The sequence below is a fragment of the Cynoglossus semilaevis genome, chromosome 1, assembly GCF_000523025.1.
Source record: "Cynoglossus semilaevis isolate Cse_v1.0 chromosome 1, Cse_v1.0, whole genome shotgun sequence".
Lineage (NCBI taxonomy): Eukaryota > Metazoa > Chordata > Actinopteri > Pleuronectiformes > Cynoglossidae > Cynoglossus > Cynoglossus semilaevis.
Window position 1 is genome coordinate 20,382,689 of NC_024307.1, and position 19,017 is coordinate 20,401,705.

Below are 19,017 nucleotides of genomic sequence, written 5' to 3' on the forward strand. Positions count from 1 at the left end.
AAGTCACAGGACCTCCCTTGTTGTCATGCCCTCTAGGAGCATGACAACAAGGGATTTAGACAAACGAGCAATTTGCTCTGCCCTGGAGTTTTAAGAGTAAACTATGACACCAATGCCACTCAGTCAAAGACCTTAAGCAAAATGCTAATTGTGAGACACTGAATTTTATTGGTCTTGACCAGTAATTCCCATTTTATCTGCGTACCCCTTCTACGTATATGCACCCCCCAATTCCCCAGAGCTACAAAAGAATGCAGCAAACTTTCGTATAAATCCAGCATGCTTAATCATGCCCAAATCATCAGAACACACATATAACACACACACAGATATAGTCTGCATTTATTTAATAATTAAAATGTCGGCTTTTGATTTTACATTTTACAAAGGAAATGTTTATTTACACGTCTTTATTGTCAGACTTTTTGTAGTACCTCGCGCACCCCCTAGCGGTAGCTGGGAATCCCTGTTCTAGAACTCACAGTATATGGAGAACACAGTCACACAGTGTAGGTTAAAGATTGACTTAAAGTAAAGTACATAACATCATAACATACAACGGGGCTTGACCAACTAGCAAAGATGTTAATAATGGTGGGATTAATACATGTACAGAGAGCAGATAACAGGAGGTGGAACAGGCGGTCAGCAGATAAGAAGCTGGAGGGAAGCAAAGCAGACATGTCGGACTGTTGGCTAAAAAGATACCAGCATTCATTTAAGGTGCTCTAAACTGTGGAATAAAATCAACAATAATATTATTTTTAGATAAATTACAAATCAACATGTTCATAGTTTTTCTTTTTATGAAGGGTTAAATAATGTAATGAATACCATACCCCATCCACTTCAGTTTAAAGCTGCCTGTTCCTTCTGTCTTAAATGAAACATTTAAAAAAAAAAAATTCTCTGCTAGAAGTGTATTATTCTTAGTGTCTAATTAGATTCTAATGCTCTCTGCTCTTATTGTCTAGAAATAAAGTGGAGAACATTGGTAACAGCACTGTCACTGCTTGATGCTGCAGTGGGTTCCTCTCACACTTGCTGACTGCTCAGTAATCTCCAGCACTTTGGTGTTGATGTCAAAGCAGACGTAGGAAAAGTACTCCTGTTGACAGAGTCCCGGGATGTCACAAATCTGCTCGAAGAAATAACACACACACACAAATTACACAGAGATAGGCGTCATTTAAAACGCAGTGCCTTACAATAGCCATTGTGAATGCTGTTCTAGTTCCAGACTTTTCTTCTTTCTTAATACAACATTGTGTCAACATGCTTTTGTGACATTAATCAGGGAAGGGGTTCACAAAGTGGATTCATAAGATAAGGAGACCACGGTGTGTTAAAGAGAAGCCAGACCACAGTTGTAAATAACAGTTGTCATGCCAGGTTAAAGAGAGGTCAAAGAATTTAACATATTAACTAGTCATTGTAGGGGATTTAGCCTCTTACATCTGATTTGTTGCTTTTGACATTAGCAGTGGGGTCCAGATGCCTGAAGAGTGAGGCAAGTTCTTCTTTGACTTTTCTCGAGGACTTACTGTCAGTGTGTAGCAGCAGAGCTTGGTAGCGTACAGGTAGTCCATATCTGAAAAGTCAAATAGTCATTAGTCTTTTTTTTTTTTATCTCCTGCCATTTTAAAGCAACTGTCTGAATGTAGCCTTTGTACTTAGTCTTAGTAAAAGCATAGGTATGGTATATAGTAAACTTTTAGTCAGACGTTTGTACATTAGCACCATCTCTTGGAATTATGAAGACTTTTTCATTTAATTTATGGGAGATGAAACGCTGTAGGTGGAGGATGTCGTAAACCAAGGACCCCCTGTATTCTGTACCAAGATCGATTTGACACGCACTGACCTGAGGACTGATTCCACAAACACTCTGAGGGCTTTCAGGTGAATCCAGGTTGTAAACATCTCACTGTAATTAACCTTTAGCCAACGTACAAAAGTTCCCTGTGAAGAAGACATGCTAATTATAAACACTGCCATTCCCACAAAAAGCTGGAGAGAGATTGGATGTTTGAATCACATATTGTTCATTCTTGTAAACAGAAAGCTGCTTCCTCTCCTGCAGCTTCTCCTCCTCCAGATCAAAGCTGTATTCACGCAAAGTGAACCTGTGTGGATCAGAGGCTGTACTATGATCAATGACACTTACAGCAGCTCTGTCAGACGCAGAGCCCAAGTGTGTGGACATCTGTGCTGCTTACCTCTTTTCCTGGGCTTTGGCTTTGAAATCAAACACTGCTCTTTTAAAGAGAGTAACAGAGAAAATGCCCCCTTCACCATCTTCATACAGCTTCCTGGACAGTGATCACACAAATTACACCAGAAAATTGTTTAACTTAGCAGAAGAAAAACATAAAGAATACCATTGGAATATACACTATATACGTATATATGTATATATCATATTATATACACCAGCAGTTAATGTACAGTACATGCAGAAAATACTATCTCAATGACCAGCATATCTGTCTGTCTGTCTATTTGTCTATCCATCCATCCATCCAGGACAGTACAGATATATCACTTTGTAATCTAAATAAAGATATATAATTGTGCTATTCTGATTATTTACTTTTTTTGTACATTAGCTTAGTTTAAGAGAAAACCTCACAGACAGACATAGACATAGAGTTCCCCAGTGGTATGTCAGTGTGTCTGTGTCTGTGTCTGTGTCTGTGTCTGTGTCTCACCTGCTGGACCGTGGAACAACAAACTCTGACAAAGATTCATACGTCTTCTCCCACTGTAGGTAGCTTCCTCTGTCAACAAGGAGAACAATTCAACAACAAAGTACACTGCAGTTTCTTCAATTCTTCATCTACAAATACTGTTGGTACTGGTGTACTCACACACTTACCTGCTCACTACAACCAGAACAGTCGTCAGGTACTCTGACACAACCAGGTCCTCTTTTCTTATGATGCCATTCAGACTGCGAGTGAGCAAACCACCACTAGGAGAGCAGCCATTTTAGTATGACAGATATTTTTAATGTATTTGTTTCTGAATATATGTCAAAGTAACTTACTCTAACTTGCATTCTAGGCTTTGCAGGCTGGTGTTTAAGCTACTATATGCTGCAGCTCGAGATGTCAACTCCGTCTCTACCTGGGAGACATCCTGAAACACAAAAAGACGATGGGCTGAGACAGAAGATAAACACTGTTTATCCTACTTTTTCATCAGGAAACTCGGGTTCATCTTAGAAGGGCATGCTCTGTGGCTGCTGAGTTATGTTGTGTCAATGAGTTACTTTGGATGGTGAGCTTTAGGCAGTGGGAGAGGATGGGGGCTACGATTGCTTTAATACACATTAGCTTCCTGTTGAGTGACGTGTGTTTTTTTTCTTTGTTTATGTGGAATAGCAATGTGACATTAGATGTAGAGTCATTTGCTAAGTATTGTATGTATTGCGTACATCCCTACTTTAAAATACAGAAATTAAAATTAGCTCTGTTAGCAGTAGTTAGCACCTTGTTGATGATATCGACGAGACTAGAGAGCGGCAGAGCTGTGGGATACTTAGCCTTGTCCCACTGGAACCTCGTCACACAGCTCATCATTTCAGCTGAAACACAAATGGTTTACCTTAGTATCAAAACTCGTTGAAAAAAAATACATCTACATGAACATGGTGTAACAACAACATCCGTTAAAAGAAGTAAACCACTGCAAAGACAAACTTTTTATTCAGGCTATACTCTAAAGGGAAAAAAACCAACAAAACAAATACCCCTCACAGACTGCAGGTAGGCTTTCAAAGGTGACACCACGACTTTCTTCTCAATGTTGTGGTCTGATGAGGAAAAAATACATCTTTAGTTAGGTTTTTGTTGAGCAACATTTTACTTGCTATTAAACAAGAAAACTGCTGTTGCTCATTTCAAAAGTCATATATATTTCAGTAGAGTTCAACCTAAACCTTTACTACAGTATTCAAATAGTGGGGCGGGCCCCCCTCGGGGGAACTGTGAGGTGCTGCCTATGGAATATAGCAGCCCCTCAGTGTACCATTGCTGTAGTGCTTGAATGATAACATGCCTCCAGCCACTAGGTGGCAGAAACTAATACAGTGGTTTGTGCAGATAAAAGTATACATGCTATTAGGTTCTCAATAGTATTTCAATTCGCCGGGGGTGGAAAAACATTTCTGTCCCCAGGGGGGGACAAATAATTGAGAATTTAGCTTTTATTACTTGGGTAAATTTAAAAAATCTAATATTTGACATTGTTTTGAAGGGGTCACATAGACTTTTTTTTAGTTCTAATCATTCACAGTCTGTAACTGTATTAAGTCCACCAGTGTATGCATGTGTGTGTGGCGTTGGGGTAGTACAGGAGGGTACAGGAGTAGAGGCTCACCTCTGCTGACGGAGGTCTTCTGCACCATGTTGTCTGGAGATTGTCCCATCACATCTTTGATGCACTGACGTGTTTTTTTGATCACACTGACCAGGGAACAAAACACAGAATTTAGCATAATAGCTTTACATGTAATACATTGTTGTAGATTTTAAAATACTAAATAATAAAGTTCAATCTTTGAATATTCAGATTTAAAATAAACAGATAGACGTACCTAATAGACATATGTTTATTTCATGACTGGCCTTTGCCAACATAGAACTTACTTCTGAATATTTCTCTATTTCTTTATAGTAAATTGTATGTTTCCGACTTTTTGGCTTAGGTTGTAAACAGATGATGTTAGATCATATACCACCAGTGGATTTAAACTCAAGAGGGAAACCAACCAACAGTCAGCTGATCTGGACCATCAATTAATCATGAACCAGACCACACACACGGTTAGAGTTACTGGTCTTAATTAATGACAAATGTGCACATTAAAGGAACAAATGTGTAATGAGTGACCACGAGCAATGTGCACTGACGCAGCATGTATACATGGGTTTGGATTTGTTTTGTTTTTTTTGTTTTTTTACCTTTCAGTGAGTGTGTCTAGCCTGAAGAGATTCTCCGACGTACTGAGCAAACTGTCGAGGACCCCCACCTGAGGTCAGAGTTAACACAACACAGCCCAGTCATACTAGGACTGATAGAATTTCACCTTTACACCAATTCACTAAGCTCACTGTGTCATTTATCAGGTGTTTATGAATGTTTATGAATGTATGCGTCAAATATGCGTTCCTTTAATATTTTGTTATCATAAAGAAATTGAAGTGCCCTGTTCTTCCACAGTGGGGAAATTCAGTCTCCTGTGGCGCTATTGAGTATGTGATTCTTCTGGGGCTCACACCCAGGACCTTCTGTGTGTTAGGCAGGTATGATAATCACTACACTATCGAACAACACAATAAACCACAGCTAAAAATTGGGAGGAAGTGGATGTGACTGACTGACCTCTTAAAAACTTCATTTTTGAAGTATATAAACTATTCACTTACTGTAATAAACTTTCCTATATCTGTCTTTTGCAGCATAGTATAAGCCATACATTAGAGGAGACTGGATGGTTTGACATTCCTGTGTTTACATAATACAATCAAAGGACAATCCAGCTTTTTTCTCTTGTTTATGTTCTTAACTGATAAAGATAAAGATACTGCAATTAGACAACGATCCCTTATAGTCCAGATGAACATTAGCCTGCAAAATGGGTCAGATGGAATTTTCGTCTCAAACCGTGGTGAGCAACATGAGCCTTTATGCTCTAACCTGAGAAGGACACCAAACACCCTCATTCTTCGGAAACTCATTCTACTGTACTTGAATTAGCGCGAAAGTCAATTTAAACTGCAACTTTCCCCACTTTTTTTTTTTCATTTTTTACTTGGTCCATTTAGGAGAAAAATAACAAGTAGTCTCACCTTAAGATCTGGAATGGAGAACTTACAGCAAGAAGCTTGATTGGTTTTGGCGATGGATAGTTTGAGCTGCTCTACACTGGATGAACTAGTCTTGTCCAATGGGACAGAGATCAACCATAAATCTGCCATGACGGCCAGCATTTGCACAGTGGAAGCCCAGTCTTAATTCTGTCCAACACAAATTGACATTAGTGCCAAACGCACTGTAATCAGGAACAAACAAACATTTACTTTCTTTCTTCTTAATAAAGTTCTATCCATTCATAACATTAACTGTTCAAACAAACAAAAAAAATTATATTAATATCACTAAAATGAAATTTAACAGGACAGACATTTATAAAATATATTTGTCCATTACCCAAGTAATTATTTTTAAATAAGTAGGTTACATAAAATGAGAATTCAAAAAGGAAAAAAGCCATTAGCTCATAGGCAGAGGCTCCTACCGTCAAGTCATTCTTATGGTTGTGAGCAGCAGCTGCACCTGAGGCGAACTGAGAGCCACTCACTGGTTCAGGTTCTTATATCACTACAAGTGAACTGAACAGGTACAGTCACAAATAACAACACTGTGCTCTCTGTTTAAAACTTTTATAGGTTTCAATGTTGTGAAAGAATAACAACACAGAGAATGTTTATACTGGAAAATAACTTCCATCAGAACCCTTTAAGATGATTAGGTTATTATTACTTTTTTTGCAATTTTTTTCTAGTAGTACAATTCAATTACACATTTTGTTCTTATTTTATTTTAAAAGAGATATCTGCATCAAACTTCAAAAAAGATGAGACACTGTGGGTCTTTCAGTGACACTGTTCAATGGTTTAGTAACTGATGGAAGAAATTAGTTCTGTTTTGATGTTTTGTTTAGTTTTAATTTGGTTTTGACTACATAAGAGTTTTATGTCTTATGTTTGATTGTTGTCTGAATACACTCTATAATGGGCCAGACATTTTTTGGACAGACGAAGCACATGCTCTCTACTGCAGGGGTTCTTAATATTTTTAAAATACAAATTGGTCCATTTTAAGAATCAAGTCAGGTTTTTTAATTTAAAAAAATGAGTAATATTTAGATTTGACTTACTTAAAAAATCTTAAAAATATATATAATATTAATAAATATAATAACATTCAAAATATATAAAAAATCATTATAAATGTAAAATATTACATGAAATAATGCTAGAAGATAAAAAACAAATAATTATATATATATATATTATTTCATTAATTTATTTATTTATTCATTTATTTTAATGATTTTTTCTTTCTTTTTTTCTTTGTTTCTTTCTCTCTTTTTTTAACAGGTTAAAGAATTTAGTATAGGAACGTTAACCAGTCATCACAGTTTCTGCCCGGGTGTATATCGGAGAAACTCACCGTCACTTCCTGTTATTGCACCGCTCTAACAACGTGCATTGGGTTCATTTCACTCGTGTGTAGTACTAGTGTTATGTGTAACGAGGGTTGTCTTTCTTTTTACAATGCAGGTATCCAGCGTAAATGATGCAAAGATTTATAATTTAAGTCACGGCAAGTCTCTTCCGGAAGTAAGTAACATTACAGTATTCTAAAGTGAAGTTACGTGATGTTAATGATAGTTGTCTGGCTGGTTCTAACACAGCTGATTACAAACTTCTTTTTTGTATGCGATAGTTCAGCGGTTTTATCGCAATCATGTCAATTGGGTAATAATAATAATAAATCAGTGTAAGTCAATGGTTACGGTTATACTGTAGTAGGAGATAATTCTTCCCTTTCTTTCGGCTTTGTCCCTTTTTTTCAGGGGTTGCCACAGCGAATCATTGATTTCCATCTCTCCCTGTTCTCTGTATCTTCTACTCTGACTCCAACTCTCTGCATGTCCTCCCTCACTGCATCCATATATCTCCTCTTTGGCCTTCCTCTTTGTCTCCTACTTGGTAGCTTTATCTCTAACATTCTTCTACCGATGTATCCACTGTCCCTCCTCTGCACATGTCCAAACCATCTCAATCTGGCTTCTCTAGCTTTTTCTCCAAACCTTCCTGTCTGTGTTGTCCCTCTAATGACCTCATTCCTGACCCTGTCCATTCTTGTCACTCCTAAAGAGAATCTTAGCATCTTTAACTCTGCCACCTCCAGCTCCTCCTCCTGTCTTCTGCCTATTGCTACCGTCTCTAAATCATACATCATGGCTGGTCTCACCACCGTCCTGTAAACCTTTCCCTTCACCTTGGCTGACACTCTTCTGTCACAGATCACTCCTGACACTTTTCTCCAGCTGTTCCATCCTGCCTGCACTTTATTCTTCACATCTCTTCCACAGTCTCCTTAAGTGTGTTAAGATATGATAAATGATTCAAGTGATGTGTATTGGCCGATTATTGTCGACACAACATTTTTTACTTTATTTAATCACGATCTACTTCTTCGTAAGATTGTCCCTTTATTTAATTAGACCTAAGTTACAAAAGAGCTGTATTCCAATTTATATTCCATAAAGTATGGAATAACTAAAATAAAATAAATAAATTTTGTCTTTCCTTCTTATTATCTGCCCCTGTTCAATTCAGTGGCTGTCAGATTGGAAGAAAAGGCAGCCGCAAAAGGGCGGATGTGTGGAATATTGTGCTTACTGTAAATGTACTATATGTATGTATTGTGTTTACTGTAAATATACATATATTAACACATATTGTTACACATATGCATTTATCAACTCTACCACTTTTATTTTTAAATTCAGATATTCAGCGCAGGATTGAGCTCATCCAAGACTTTGAGATGCCCACTGTGTGCACCTCCATCAAAGTATCTAGAGATGGGCATTTCATCTTGGCAGCAGGTAAACTGAGCAGTCAACAAAAGTGGTGTTTACGTACACTCTTTATAAAATAAACACTTATATGGTTTGTTTCTAATTTTGGTTCTTTTGGTAAATAATTTCAGGAACTTATAAGCCCAGGGTCCGCTGCTACGACACTTATCAGCTGTCCTTGAAGTTTGAGCGCTGTCTGGATTCAGATGGTAAGTCCACAGACATCAACACTTGGCTCGCAAGTCTGCAGGAGCAAAATTTGACAAGATTGTTTTCTGTTTCCCCCCATAGTTGTGGCCTTTGACATACTGTCTGATGACTACTCCAAGGTACGTACATAAGAATCAGAAATGTAATCTTGAACTGTTGAAGACAGAGGTTAAAAAATGTATTTACCATTACAATTGCAGCTTGACTCACTAAAATTACACTCATAATTGAGTGTACTCATAACTCATGACTCACTTTTTTTAATATCAGCCTGCAAGGACAATCAGTTATGTGTTCGTTGATCTTAATGCAAACCTTTATTTTATTTACCGTGTTTTTTGGGTGCATCTTTGCAGTTGGTTTTTTTGCACAGTGACCGCTACGTAGAGTTTCACTCACAACATGGCCACTACTACAAGACTCGTATTCCAACCTTTGGAAGAGCCTTCTCTTACCATTACCCCTCCTGTGATCTCTTCTTTGTGGGTACCAGGTAAAAGTGCATGTGACTTTGACAAATCTGTCAAGTCTGTTATTTACCCCATGCTGTTCAATAAACAACAATTTTTTTTCTCAGCTCAGAGGTTTTCCGACTGAACCTGGAACAAGGCCGTTTTCTTAACTCACTACAGACAGAAGCTGTGTAAGTTTTGAACAGTTTGTTCCACCCAGATGTCCTGAATGTTGTTACAGAAAGACAAACGGGCAAACAAGCATTCAGCTTTAGCACATGCTACATGACATAACATTACATGACAGAACATTGCACCTTAAATCAGGTGAACATGATTTCATTGTTGTACTGCTGTGATGAAGCCTGCACTAAAATGATGACTTCATAGCTAAACAGAGGTTAAAGAATTGTTTTTCTTTGCTGTTTCAGGGAGAATAACGTGTGCGACATAAACCCTGTCCATCACCTCATTGCCACTGGCTCCTCTGAGGTAACTGCCAATGAAGTTGATAGTTGACTTAATGTTTGGCTCTGAGTCCTGGCGTCCAAAAGAAAACACCACAAGTCGTTTGACCATAAAATAAAAGTAATGTTAATAAACATTAGTTATCTAATTTCTCTCATTTGTTATCTCTGTCAGTTAGACCATCCACCCTCCCTGCCACCACAGTCTCCTAAAATCTCTGTTTCCTTTCAAATGTATAAGAACTTTTAACCCGCGTTGATGTTGTTTGGTTTTAAACAGACTGTACTGTGTGCAGTAAGAAAAGCAGCGGGGTGTAATTCACACCTCGGCCAATAGTGGTCTCCTGCCTGAATAAATTCTCTTGAATGTATGAACTGTAGTTAGTAAGGGTTAGTGAGAAACACAGAGAGGCAGCAGTTAAGCCTTAGGTAGATGTGTGTTTTGGCCTAGATATCAAAAGTTTTGACCCGATGTGTTTGGTCACCAGGGGAGGATTGCCAAAAGTTTTGACCCGTAGATGTGTTTGGTCACCAGGGGAGGATTGAATGCTGGGATCCTCGTGTCCGAAACAGAGTGGGCACACTGGACTGTGCCTTAAGCAGCATCAGAGAAGGAACAGAGTAAGCACCAAGTTGTTTTAACATTTATGAACAAGGCTAAAATGTCCAAAAATTATTACGATGTTGCAGCCCTTCTTGTTGTTAAAAAATGCATACTAATAGAACCTACATAATATAATATAATATGGTAGCAAACCTGAGAGGATGTTACAGTTATTTCACAGTATAATAGAAACAGAGCTTTGTGTTGAACTGTGGCCTCTGTTTTACAGCCTCGTGTTTAGTTTTTCATCCTGTGACATATTTATTGTTGAAATAGTTTTGACCATATTTGTTGTTTCTGACCTTTATATGTGCATCCATTAATAGGCACTTATTTTCAACAGCATTCTTTTTTTTTAAGACCTGACAGTGGAGATAGAATTCTTCATAATAATGAATATTAACCACAGATACAATTAATTTTGCCATAAACAATGGCGTTTGGTCAATTCATTCATGCACTCTCTTTTGTAACATGTCTTTTTGTATTTTTCTTTTTGTCAACAGAGTTCAGGCCTTGCCTTCTGTCACTGCACTCAAGTTTAATAACTCCCTCTCGATGGCAGTTGGAACCGGCTCAGGACAGGTGAGGGAAACTCTTGTTTTAAAAATGAGCGTATGCTTAATCCCTTCATGTGTGTCCATCAATATGGTGTTCACTGCACAGTGACACTAGTCTGACTCTACATTTGTGTTCACACTGTGAAGTAATGTACCCTCGCTCCTCTGTTGTGTCTGTTAACAGTGTTATATTGACTATGAATTACTTACTATATTTTCTGGACTGTAAGTCTCACTTATTTTTCATCCTTTGGCTGGGTTTGTGAATTATACTCACTGCGACTTATAGTCCTGAAAATACGGTACTGGATGTAGTATATCTGAGAAAAAAGCACATTCCTCACAGTCAAAACCTGATTTGAACATCCTTGACTTTCTTTCATAGGTTCTGCTGTATGATCTGCGCTCCAGTCAGCCTCTGTTGGTTAAAGACCATTTCTACAACCTGCCAATCAAATCCCTCCATTTCCATGATCAGCTGGATCTGGTCATGTCTGCTGACTCCAAGATCATAAAAATGTGGAACAAAGACAGTGTAAGAACAAACACAGGCAAAGTTAAAATACAGCATCGTGTGACCTCCACCCTCAGTGTGTGAGTGCAATTATAGACGGATATCCAGGTTCCATTCTGACTAGGAAAAAAGTGTTTCTGCAAAACCATACTATAAAACACACGTAATGTTCAACCGTAACATTTTTTAAAATTTCATCAGAATTATAAAGACCAATGGGTCTGTTATCGCTTAGATACTGTATGTGTCTGTAGATTTGGTTTATTAGACAAGGAACAGAATTTAAATAATGTGTGTCAAAGATGGCAAGACTGAAAATGTGTTCTTTACCATTTATCTCCTTTCAATTCTGTCTGTTCACCACAGGGTAAAGTGTTCTCTTCCATAGAACCTCCGGCCAACATCAATGACGTGTGCATCTACCCTCAGTCAGGTACAGTCTCACTGTTGCTTATTTAATTTATTATTTGTTGTTACTGTTAGTAGACATACCAGGTTGGGCAGCATTGTATTTTACATTTTTGAGTTTTGTGTTATTTGATGTTATTGATTTTGAATAATTATAAAATTTGACTTCACTTGGTGTTGGTTCGGTACATTTTTTATTTGTCAAGTTCTTTGTTGGGCCACCGGGGGCAGGTGGGGTTTAGAAATCCCCACGTATGGGGAATGACCAAAACAAACAGTTTGAGAACCACTGATACAAAATGTTATCCAACAACATTAAAAGTAATTCATTATATAAATAAACACTGCAATGCTATGAAAATGAACAATGTTTTAGCTGAATACAAAATATTACACCTTGGTGTTTTGCTTTATGAATTGAGATCTTTATGCAGTGTCCATGGCTTCTGTGTCACCAATATATGCTATAGATGTCAGCTGTGACATTTTGAAGAGTCTATGTTCTGTATGCTGACAGGTTTGCTCTTCACGGCTAATGAGGATCCTAAGATGAACATATTCTACATTCCGGTGAGTCGACAAATAAATATGTTTTGCTGGTCCAGATTTCACAACAAGGTTACCACCACTGTTTTTATAATTTATTTCAACACAATCCCACTTAACTTACCAAACTTTGTAAGCTCTATGTTCACATTGGGGAAAAAAGAGACGCTACAATCAAGGGGAAACAGATATTTAAGCTATTATAAGCTATTTAGAGTTAAACGGCACCCCAACCACAGACTAGGAATAAAAGTACTGCCCATCAGGACGATAAGAAATAAACAGGTTATACAGTCACAGACTGAAGAAACTGAGAAAAATAAAATAGATTACCAATTAACGTAAGTTATAGATGTAAGTTATAGGTTAAGCTTGGACCTTGCCCATGTCACAAGGACTTGTTCCAACTGAAGGATTAACACAATTGCGTAATCGAAATATATTTTTAAAAATTTAGAAATTAAAAATGTTTTTCTAGAATGAGACAGTTTTGCACGTGTGCCATAAATCATGGATTTATTTATGATGGTGTGGCTTCAAATGTGTTGTGGCAACACTGGCAGCTGTGTAGAGCAGGTCTCTTTGTCTAATGTTGACAGTGAATTTCTTGTCATTGTGACACAGCACTGCACACAATGTGACCTTTGTCTTTAACCAATCACCACAGTGACATGGGGTCAGCTCAAGCAGAGCACCCAGCCAGCAGTGTGTACATCTTGGCAGCTGGTAGTCTCCAGTCACCTTCCAGACCCAAGTCTGCTTCCACCAGGCCACCACTGCCCCATTCAGTTTATTACAATATTTTAGACATCCAGTTGCCCTGATTCTTGGTGACATTTTATTTACTTATCCCAGAGCTACTTTTGATTAAGAGAGATTTCCACAGAAAACACCACTTGTAAGAGCAACATGTGTTAAAATGTCCTGAGTTGGAAAACTGACATCACATCCTTACATAATGCAGTTTACCTGCAGATTATTGATGAAAAAGAACAGTGGCATTTCATGAACTTTGGCCCCACATTATAGACCAAACACATTCAGTGTTAATTGGCAACTTTCCACCCTGGCTCACCCCCGCACTAAGATAAGAATTCCAAACAGTTGCATGATATCCCTGAACAAATCTAGGCTTTGTGCAAATAAAAAAAAGAGTCACTTTCATATTGGTTATAAAATGGATTCATGCTCATCAGAATCAGCTTTATTGGCCAAGTATGAGCACATACATAAACAAGAGGATAAAAATGAGGACAGAATATACATACATACTTCCATACCTTCATATATACATGCAAGAGACAAGCTGTAAGTGAACATGACAAATGACAAAGCGGCCGCTGTGAGGATTGATTTGTGTCTATTTCTGTTTGGATAAATACTGTCTGTACTCAGATGACGTTGAACCCTGAACATACTGTATGTAATTGTATGCGTTTGTCCAGGCCTTGGGCCCTGCACCGCGTTGGTGCTCCTTCCTAGACAACCTGACAGAGGAGTTGGAGGAGAGCCCAGAGAGTACAGTGTATGATGACTACAAATTTGTCACCCGGAAGGACCTGGAAAATCTTGGTAAACCTCTTTTCTTGTTACAATGCTGCATGAGAGTTAATTTTTTTTTTTAATTAAATGCCCCAGCTTAATCAATTTAGTTTTTTTTAATATTGAAAAATGAATCACAGTATATAATAAATATTTTTAATGAATTATTGTCAATCAGCATACATGTCGTATTGTCCTGCATTTGGCATAAAACTGAAAGAAACTATAAGGAGGACATGGCAATATTTCACACGACCTTTTAATGTAGAGCCTGTAGTTCCCTGCTCTAACCTGTGGAGTGTGCTATAAATGTAGTCAAAACTCCTTACATTTCTGCATTCAAACTAGCCTTAGCTTAAATATATAAGCTCATATATATATATCAGACACCACATGTACACATATATATATATCAGACACCACATGTACACATATATATATATCAGACACCACATGTACACATATATATATATCAGACACCACATGTACACATATATATATATCAGACACCACATGTACACATATATATATATCAGACACCACATGTGTGTGTGTATATATATATATATATATATATATATTATAACCTCGGCTGTGATGTTATAGATACTGTTGTCAACCCTTATTGACACCCTTCACTGTCAAAGTGAATGTAGATGAAAAAGAAATGAGTGAAGACAGTTACTTTATCTTAGGAAGGTTCCAACAACAGTTAAAGCAGCTGTTCCAAAGGTAAAGGTGTTTACAGCTATCTAAAGTGACGGCAAGAATAGTTCAAGACTGAAAATCATTAGGATGGCTTTGTTCCTTGTGCAATTTTAATGAGTTTAAGGAGCAGAAGCAGAGGATTACATAATAAATGACTAGGGAATGATTGACAAACCTAAGATAAAAGAAAGTAATGGGTGTGGGGGAGGATGGGCATACCACGCGTGGAGGGAGTGGTGAGTTGGAAGGCTTGAATGAACATTGGAATGCAGCCTCAGCTGGGAACGGATCAAATGTCAAGAAGCAGAGGGCGGTCGGTTGAGGCGAGTTTAAAAGCGGAGGAGGGGCGGACACACCAAACATGGGTGTTGACTTACAGAAGCGGAGTAGGATCACACTATTATGTAACCTGCAGTTAGTGGAAGGCACACAGATGAGTGTTTCTAGAAATTTTGCCTACGCTCTTATTTACCTGCACCAGCATGTTTGCAGAGCTTAAGCTGCTTTATTTCCTGAAGGGAAAAAACAGGGGATGAACAAAGTTCTTCCTGTCTGTCTGTCTGTTTAATACTGGTAAATATCAGTAAATGTTTCATCTTGAGGACTTCCCTCAAGATATGATCATAAGTATCAGAAGGGGAGAAAATAGCAAAATACAGACAGAATGTGGAAAGTTCACGTATCTACTAAAATAAATGACAGGGATAGTTAAAGGTTGGGAAAATAAAATGGAAGCAGGTTTTAGTGTGTTTCCACTTAATCTTGATTGCACCACAGAATTACTTAACGATAGAGTGAATGCTGCTACTGGTCGTAAATGCTATCTATTCTTGACTTCTGGAAATGAGGGTGTAAAAGAACGATTAAAAGTGACTATTTCATGTACAGCATAGAACGATTAAAACAATTACTGAGGCAGTGGTGGCCTAGTGGTAAAGGAAGCGGACTTCGGTCCGGAAGGCCCCAGGTTCGAATCCACCAACTGCCAGCATGAGCATGGCATCGTCCTCAAGCACTGCTCCCCGGGCGCTGACCACGGTCACTTTAAGTTTAAGTTTAAAAGTGACTATTTCATGTACAGCATGGAATATACAGTAGATATAGGAAAAGGATCATTAGTTTCCTGCCCTAGCCTTGCAGCTTATTTTCATTTTCACATTTTTATGTTTTTTATCCCAGGTAGACACGTATTTACTAATATCTTAGTAAAACTAATAACTTGTGTATTTTAAATATGTAATATGATTTTATGTCCATGTTGTGTTTTGAGAACATGCTTTTTAGACCTAAAAGAAAAAAAAGCCATTTATTCCCTTCAATTCTGGAATTCTACCTTCACCCAGTAAATAATGGTAATTTTACATTAGAGAGATCTGTTAGCTGGACTAAAACTGGAATAAATCCATCTATGTTTTTTCACTTATGTTTTAACTCTTCACAATAATAAGGATCTATGTTTTTTCACTTATTATGTTTTAACTCTTCACAATAATAAGCTGGATTACTTCTACATTTTGAATGACTTTGCTTCTCCATTTTGTGTCAGGTTTATCTCACCTGATTGGATCATCTCTTTTAAGAGCTTACATGCATGGTTTCTTCATGGATATACGTCTTTATCACAAGGTATGGCGTTGGTTGTTTGTCTGCTCAGAATCTGTCCAAGTTTTTACTCTACTTTTGACATTTTCCGTTTCCCTTCTACAGGTCAAAAGCATGGTCAACCCTTTTGCTTATGAGGAGTACCGCAAGGATAAGATTCGACAGAAGATTGAGGAGGCAAGAACTCAGAGAGTGCAGATCAAGGTGAGAGATCGTGACAGAGATCATTTGCATGTTACACCATCTTCATGTCGCCTTGGGCTTAAACCATACTTTAAATCATTTCAGCGTTGCCTCTCTAACCTTATCTCCAAACATCTTAGCCATAGCCTCTTGTCGATTTTGTTGCTATCCTTCTGTCTGCTTCTCCATATCACCTCACGACTTACAGTTTCTGTGTATAAACAGAAACTATACCGAAAAAACTGTAACTGTCTGTATTTTTAAGGCTTGGCAATTGATGTCTTCTCACACAGACTTCTGTTTGCCCTTCAGGGATATCATTGTGGACTAATTAGTCTAAGTGGTTTTTATTTAATCATTATTATGTTGTTCTGCTGAGACAGAAACTACCTAAAGTAAACAAGGAGTTGGCACTCAAGCTGATGGAGGATGGTGAAGATGAAGCAGTACTGGCCAGGAGGACAAAGAAGGGCAAGGTAGGCAACCAAATATAATGTCTAGGTGTTTGTTTTTGTATTTTCATATGTGTATATGTATGTATACACAGAATAATATGCATACATGTGAAACTGATTGTCTATATATGTAACTGTAAACTGCATATATATTTATTTGTCATTCTTGTCAAACTAAAGGCTGTCCCCAACATCCTGAGTGATGACCGGTTTAAGGTGATGTTTGAGAACCCTGACTACCAGGTAGACGAACAGAGTGAAGAATTCCGCCTACTCAACCCCATTGTCTCCAAAGTTGGACTCAAGAACAAGAAAAAGCTGCGCCTGCTGGCTCAGCAAGCTGCCTCCTTACAGAAGGTAATGCAATATCAGTTGTGTCGTTGGATTTTATTGTCAGTTTGTGTTTACTCTCAACTCGGTTTCAACTGGGAGGCTATTGTTTTTCAAAGGTAGAGAAAAAAATGTCAGCTTTTCCTTTATCAGCGGTCACCACTAGTGTAAACTGTATCGGGTACTTCACATAACTATTCACTGTACTATCAGTGTGCAGCTAAATAAGTGTTAAAGGATGAGTGACAATACTGTAATTGAGCACTAAAAATAAAAAAGAGCGCTAGATAAATACTCTTTATTTACACACCTCTACATGTTAATGTCTTTTCCAGATGAATGAAGATGAGGATGAGCCCGAAGGTCAAGCCAGCTCAGAGGAAGAGAGCTCAGATGACGACAAGAGCTGGGTGGAGGAGGTGAGGGAGCAGCGAAGGTTGCTGCGGCAGGAAGACTGGGAGCGAAGACGACAAGAGAGGAAAAATGTTGACCGTAACACTGTCTTGTTGGAGAATGCAAGACAGAAAAGTTCAGTCAAGTCTGAGAGCAAGGAGAGATCTCAGCCTCAGTTTTATCAACTCAAAGCTGGGGAGGAGTTCAGAAGTTTTAATGACGTGACTCACAAGCAGAAGCTTCAGAAGTATGTCCTTAATTACATTTTATTCAAAGTTTTATACCAGTGATTGGTAAAGAAGTGTGTAATACAAAGACATTTATTTGGAAGTGTGCAGATAACAGTTAAATACAAATGTGTTCCACATATCTTTTATAATTGATTTCACAGTTGCAGATATGTACAGTTTGACAATTCTTACTGTATCAGACTGCTGAGTATTAACTGAAGATGTGTATGATCTTCCAGGGCATCTCTTGAGGACCGACTAAAGTTGGAAGAAAATTCAGAAACCAGCAACATGGCCAACACTGCAGTGGGCAGCAAACAGTTGACCTTTACTCTTCAAAAGGTAACCTACCTTTGTCCATAAGGCCTAAGGGCTGCTAGAAACTTTCTTCTTTCTTTCCAAGTTATCGATATTGTACTGGTTACTTAACAACTGTCTAATTTCTGCAGTCCGAGCAGCAAAGGAAACAGCAACAGGCCGAGCGGGAGCACCATGAGGAGAGGAAGCAGCTGCGGCGGTCAGCTGGACATCTGAGCAGCCGCCGTGGGAGAGGCTGGGGCGGCAGAAGAGGAGGACGAGGTCGACATTGAGGAAAGCCACTGGTTTGGCCGTTATAAAGTTATTTTGGAAAAAAACAAAATGAGACACCCATTACATAAATCAGAGTTTAATAGAATCTGTCATAAACTCACCTCAGATGTCTGGACTGATGTCCTGAAGTCAGTAATGCTTTAACTTACTTCTTCAGACTCACAAGACAGTGACAGTTGCTGATGAACTGGAGTGTCCTATTCCTGAATGATCTCAACCATGTGTTTACATCCTTATTCAGAGAATCTGTCTTTTTGACAACGTGTATCAGAGCTTAGAGGAGTCCAAATGGCCAGCCAGAGACTGTACTGATGTTCACCTATAGTGTGTTTCTATTACTGCGTTTGGTAAACTGTTTTTTTTAAACAACCCTCTTCTTATTGTATGTTTTATATCAATAGTAAATTGATTAAAACAACTCTTGTTCAATCTGTCTGAGTTCACTACATGCTGAGATTGATTTAGAACTTATCAGTACAAATTCACAGTAGACCTCAAAACTGTAAAAATGTGTAAATAAAAACCGCTCCCTGTTCTCCACAGTGCTTGGAACCTCAAAG

At 38.2% G+C, this 19,017-nt stretch overlaps 2 protein-coding genes across 2 annotated transcripts; one reads left to right on the forward strand and one right to left on the reverse strand.

Annotated features, from left to right (window-relative positions):
- Positions 1 to 991: 991 nt before the first annotated feature.
- Positions 992 to 6,085, reverse strand: LOC103384428 (V-type proton ATPase subunit C 1-B-like). The gene is made up of 13 exons (XM_008317937.3): positions 5,856 to 6,085; positions 4,968 to 5,035; positions 4,384 to 4,469; positions 3,755 to 3,817; positions 3,495 to 3,589; positions 3,050 to 3,141; positions 2,879 to 2,974; positions 2,712 to 2,780; positions 2,220 to 2,312; positions 2,039 to 2,126; positions 1,865 to 1,962; positions 1,456 to 1,591; positions 992 to 1,141 (listed from the first exon to the last, which is right to left on the reverse strand). Exons 1-13 carry the CDS (start codon positions 5,994 to 5,996, stop codon positions 1,007 to 1,009), a joined length of 1,260 nt encoding a protein of 419 aa, XP_008316159.2. The 5' UTR covers positions 5,997 to 6,085; the 3' UTR covers positions 992 to 1,006.
- A 1,151-nt stretch (positions 6,086 to 7,236) lies between these two features.
- Positions 7,237 to 18,886, forward strand: nol10 (nucleolar protein 10). Its single transcript, XM_008317926.3, has 21 exons — positions 7,237 to 7,412; positions 8,418 to 8,457; positions 8,585 to 8,689; positions 8,794 to 8,871; positions 8,954 to 8,991; positions 9,229 to 9,365; positions 9,450 to 9,515; positions 9,756 to 9,816; positions 10,327 to 10,412; positions 10,902 to 10,980; positions 11,341 to 11,490; positions 11,836 to 11,902; positions 12,395 to 12,447; positions 13,869 to 13,995; positions 16,220 to 16,299; positions 16,381 to 16,479; positions 16,842 to 16,934; positions 17,094 to 17,270; positions 17,579 to 17,883; positions 18,106 to 18,208; positions 18,316 to 18,886. Exons 1-21 carry the CDS (start codon positions 7,347 to 7,349, stop codon positions 18,454 to 18,456), a joined length of 2,151 nt encoding a protein of 716 aa, XP_008316148.1. The 5' UTR covers positions 7,237 to 7,346; the 3' UTR covers positions 18,457 to 18,886.
- The last annotated feature ends 131 nt before the right edge of the window (positions 18,887 to 19,017 follow it).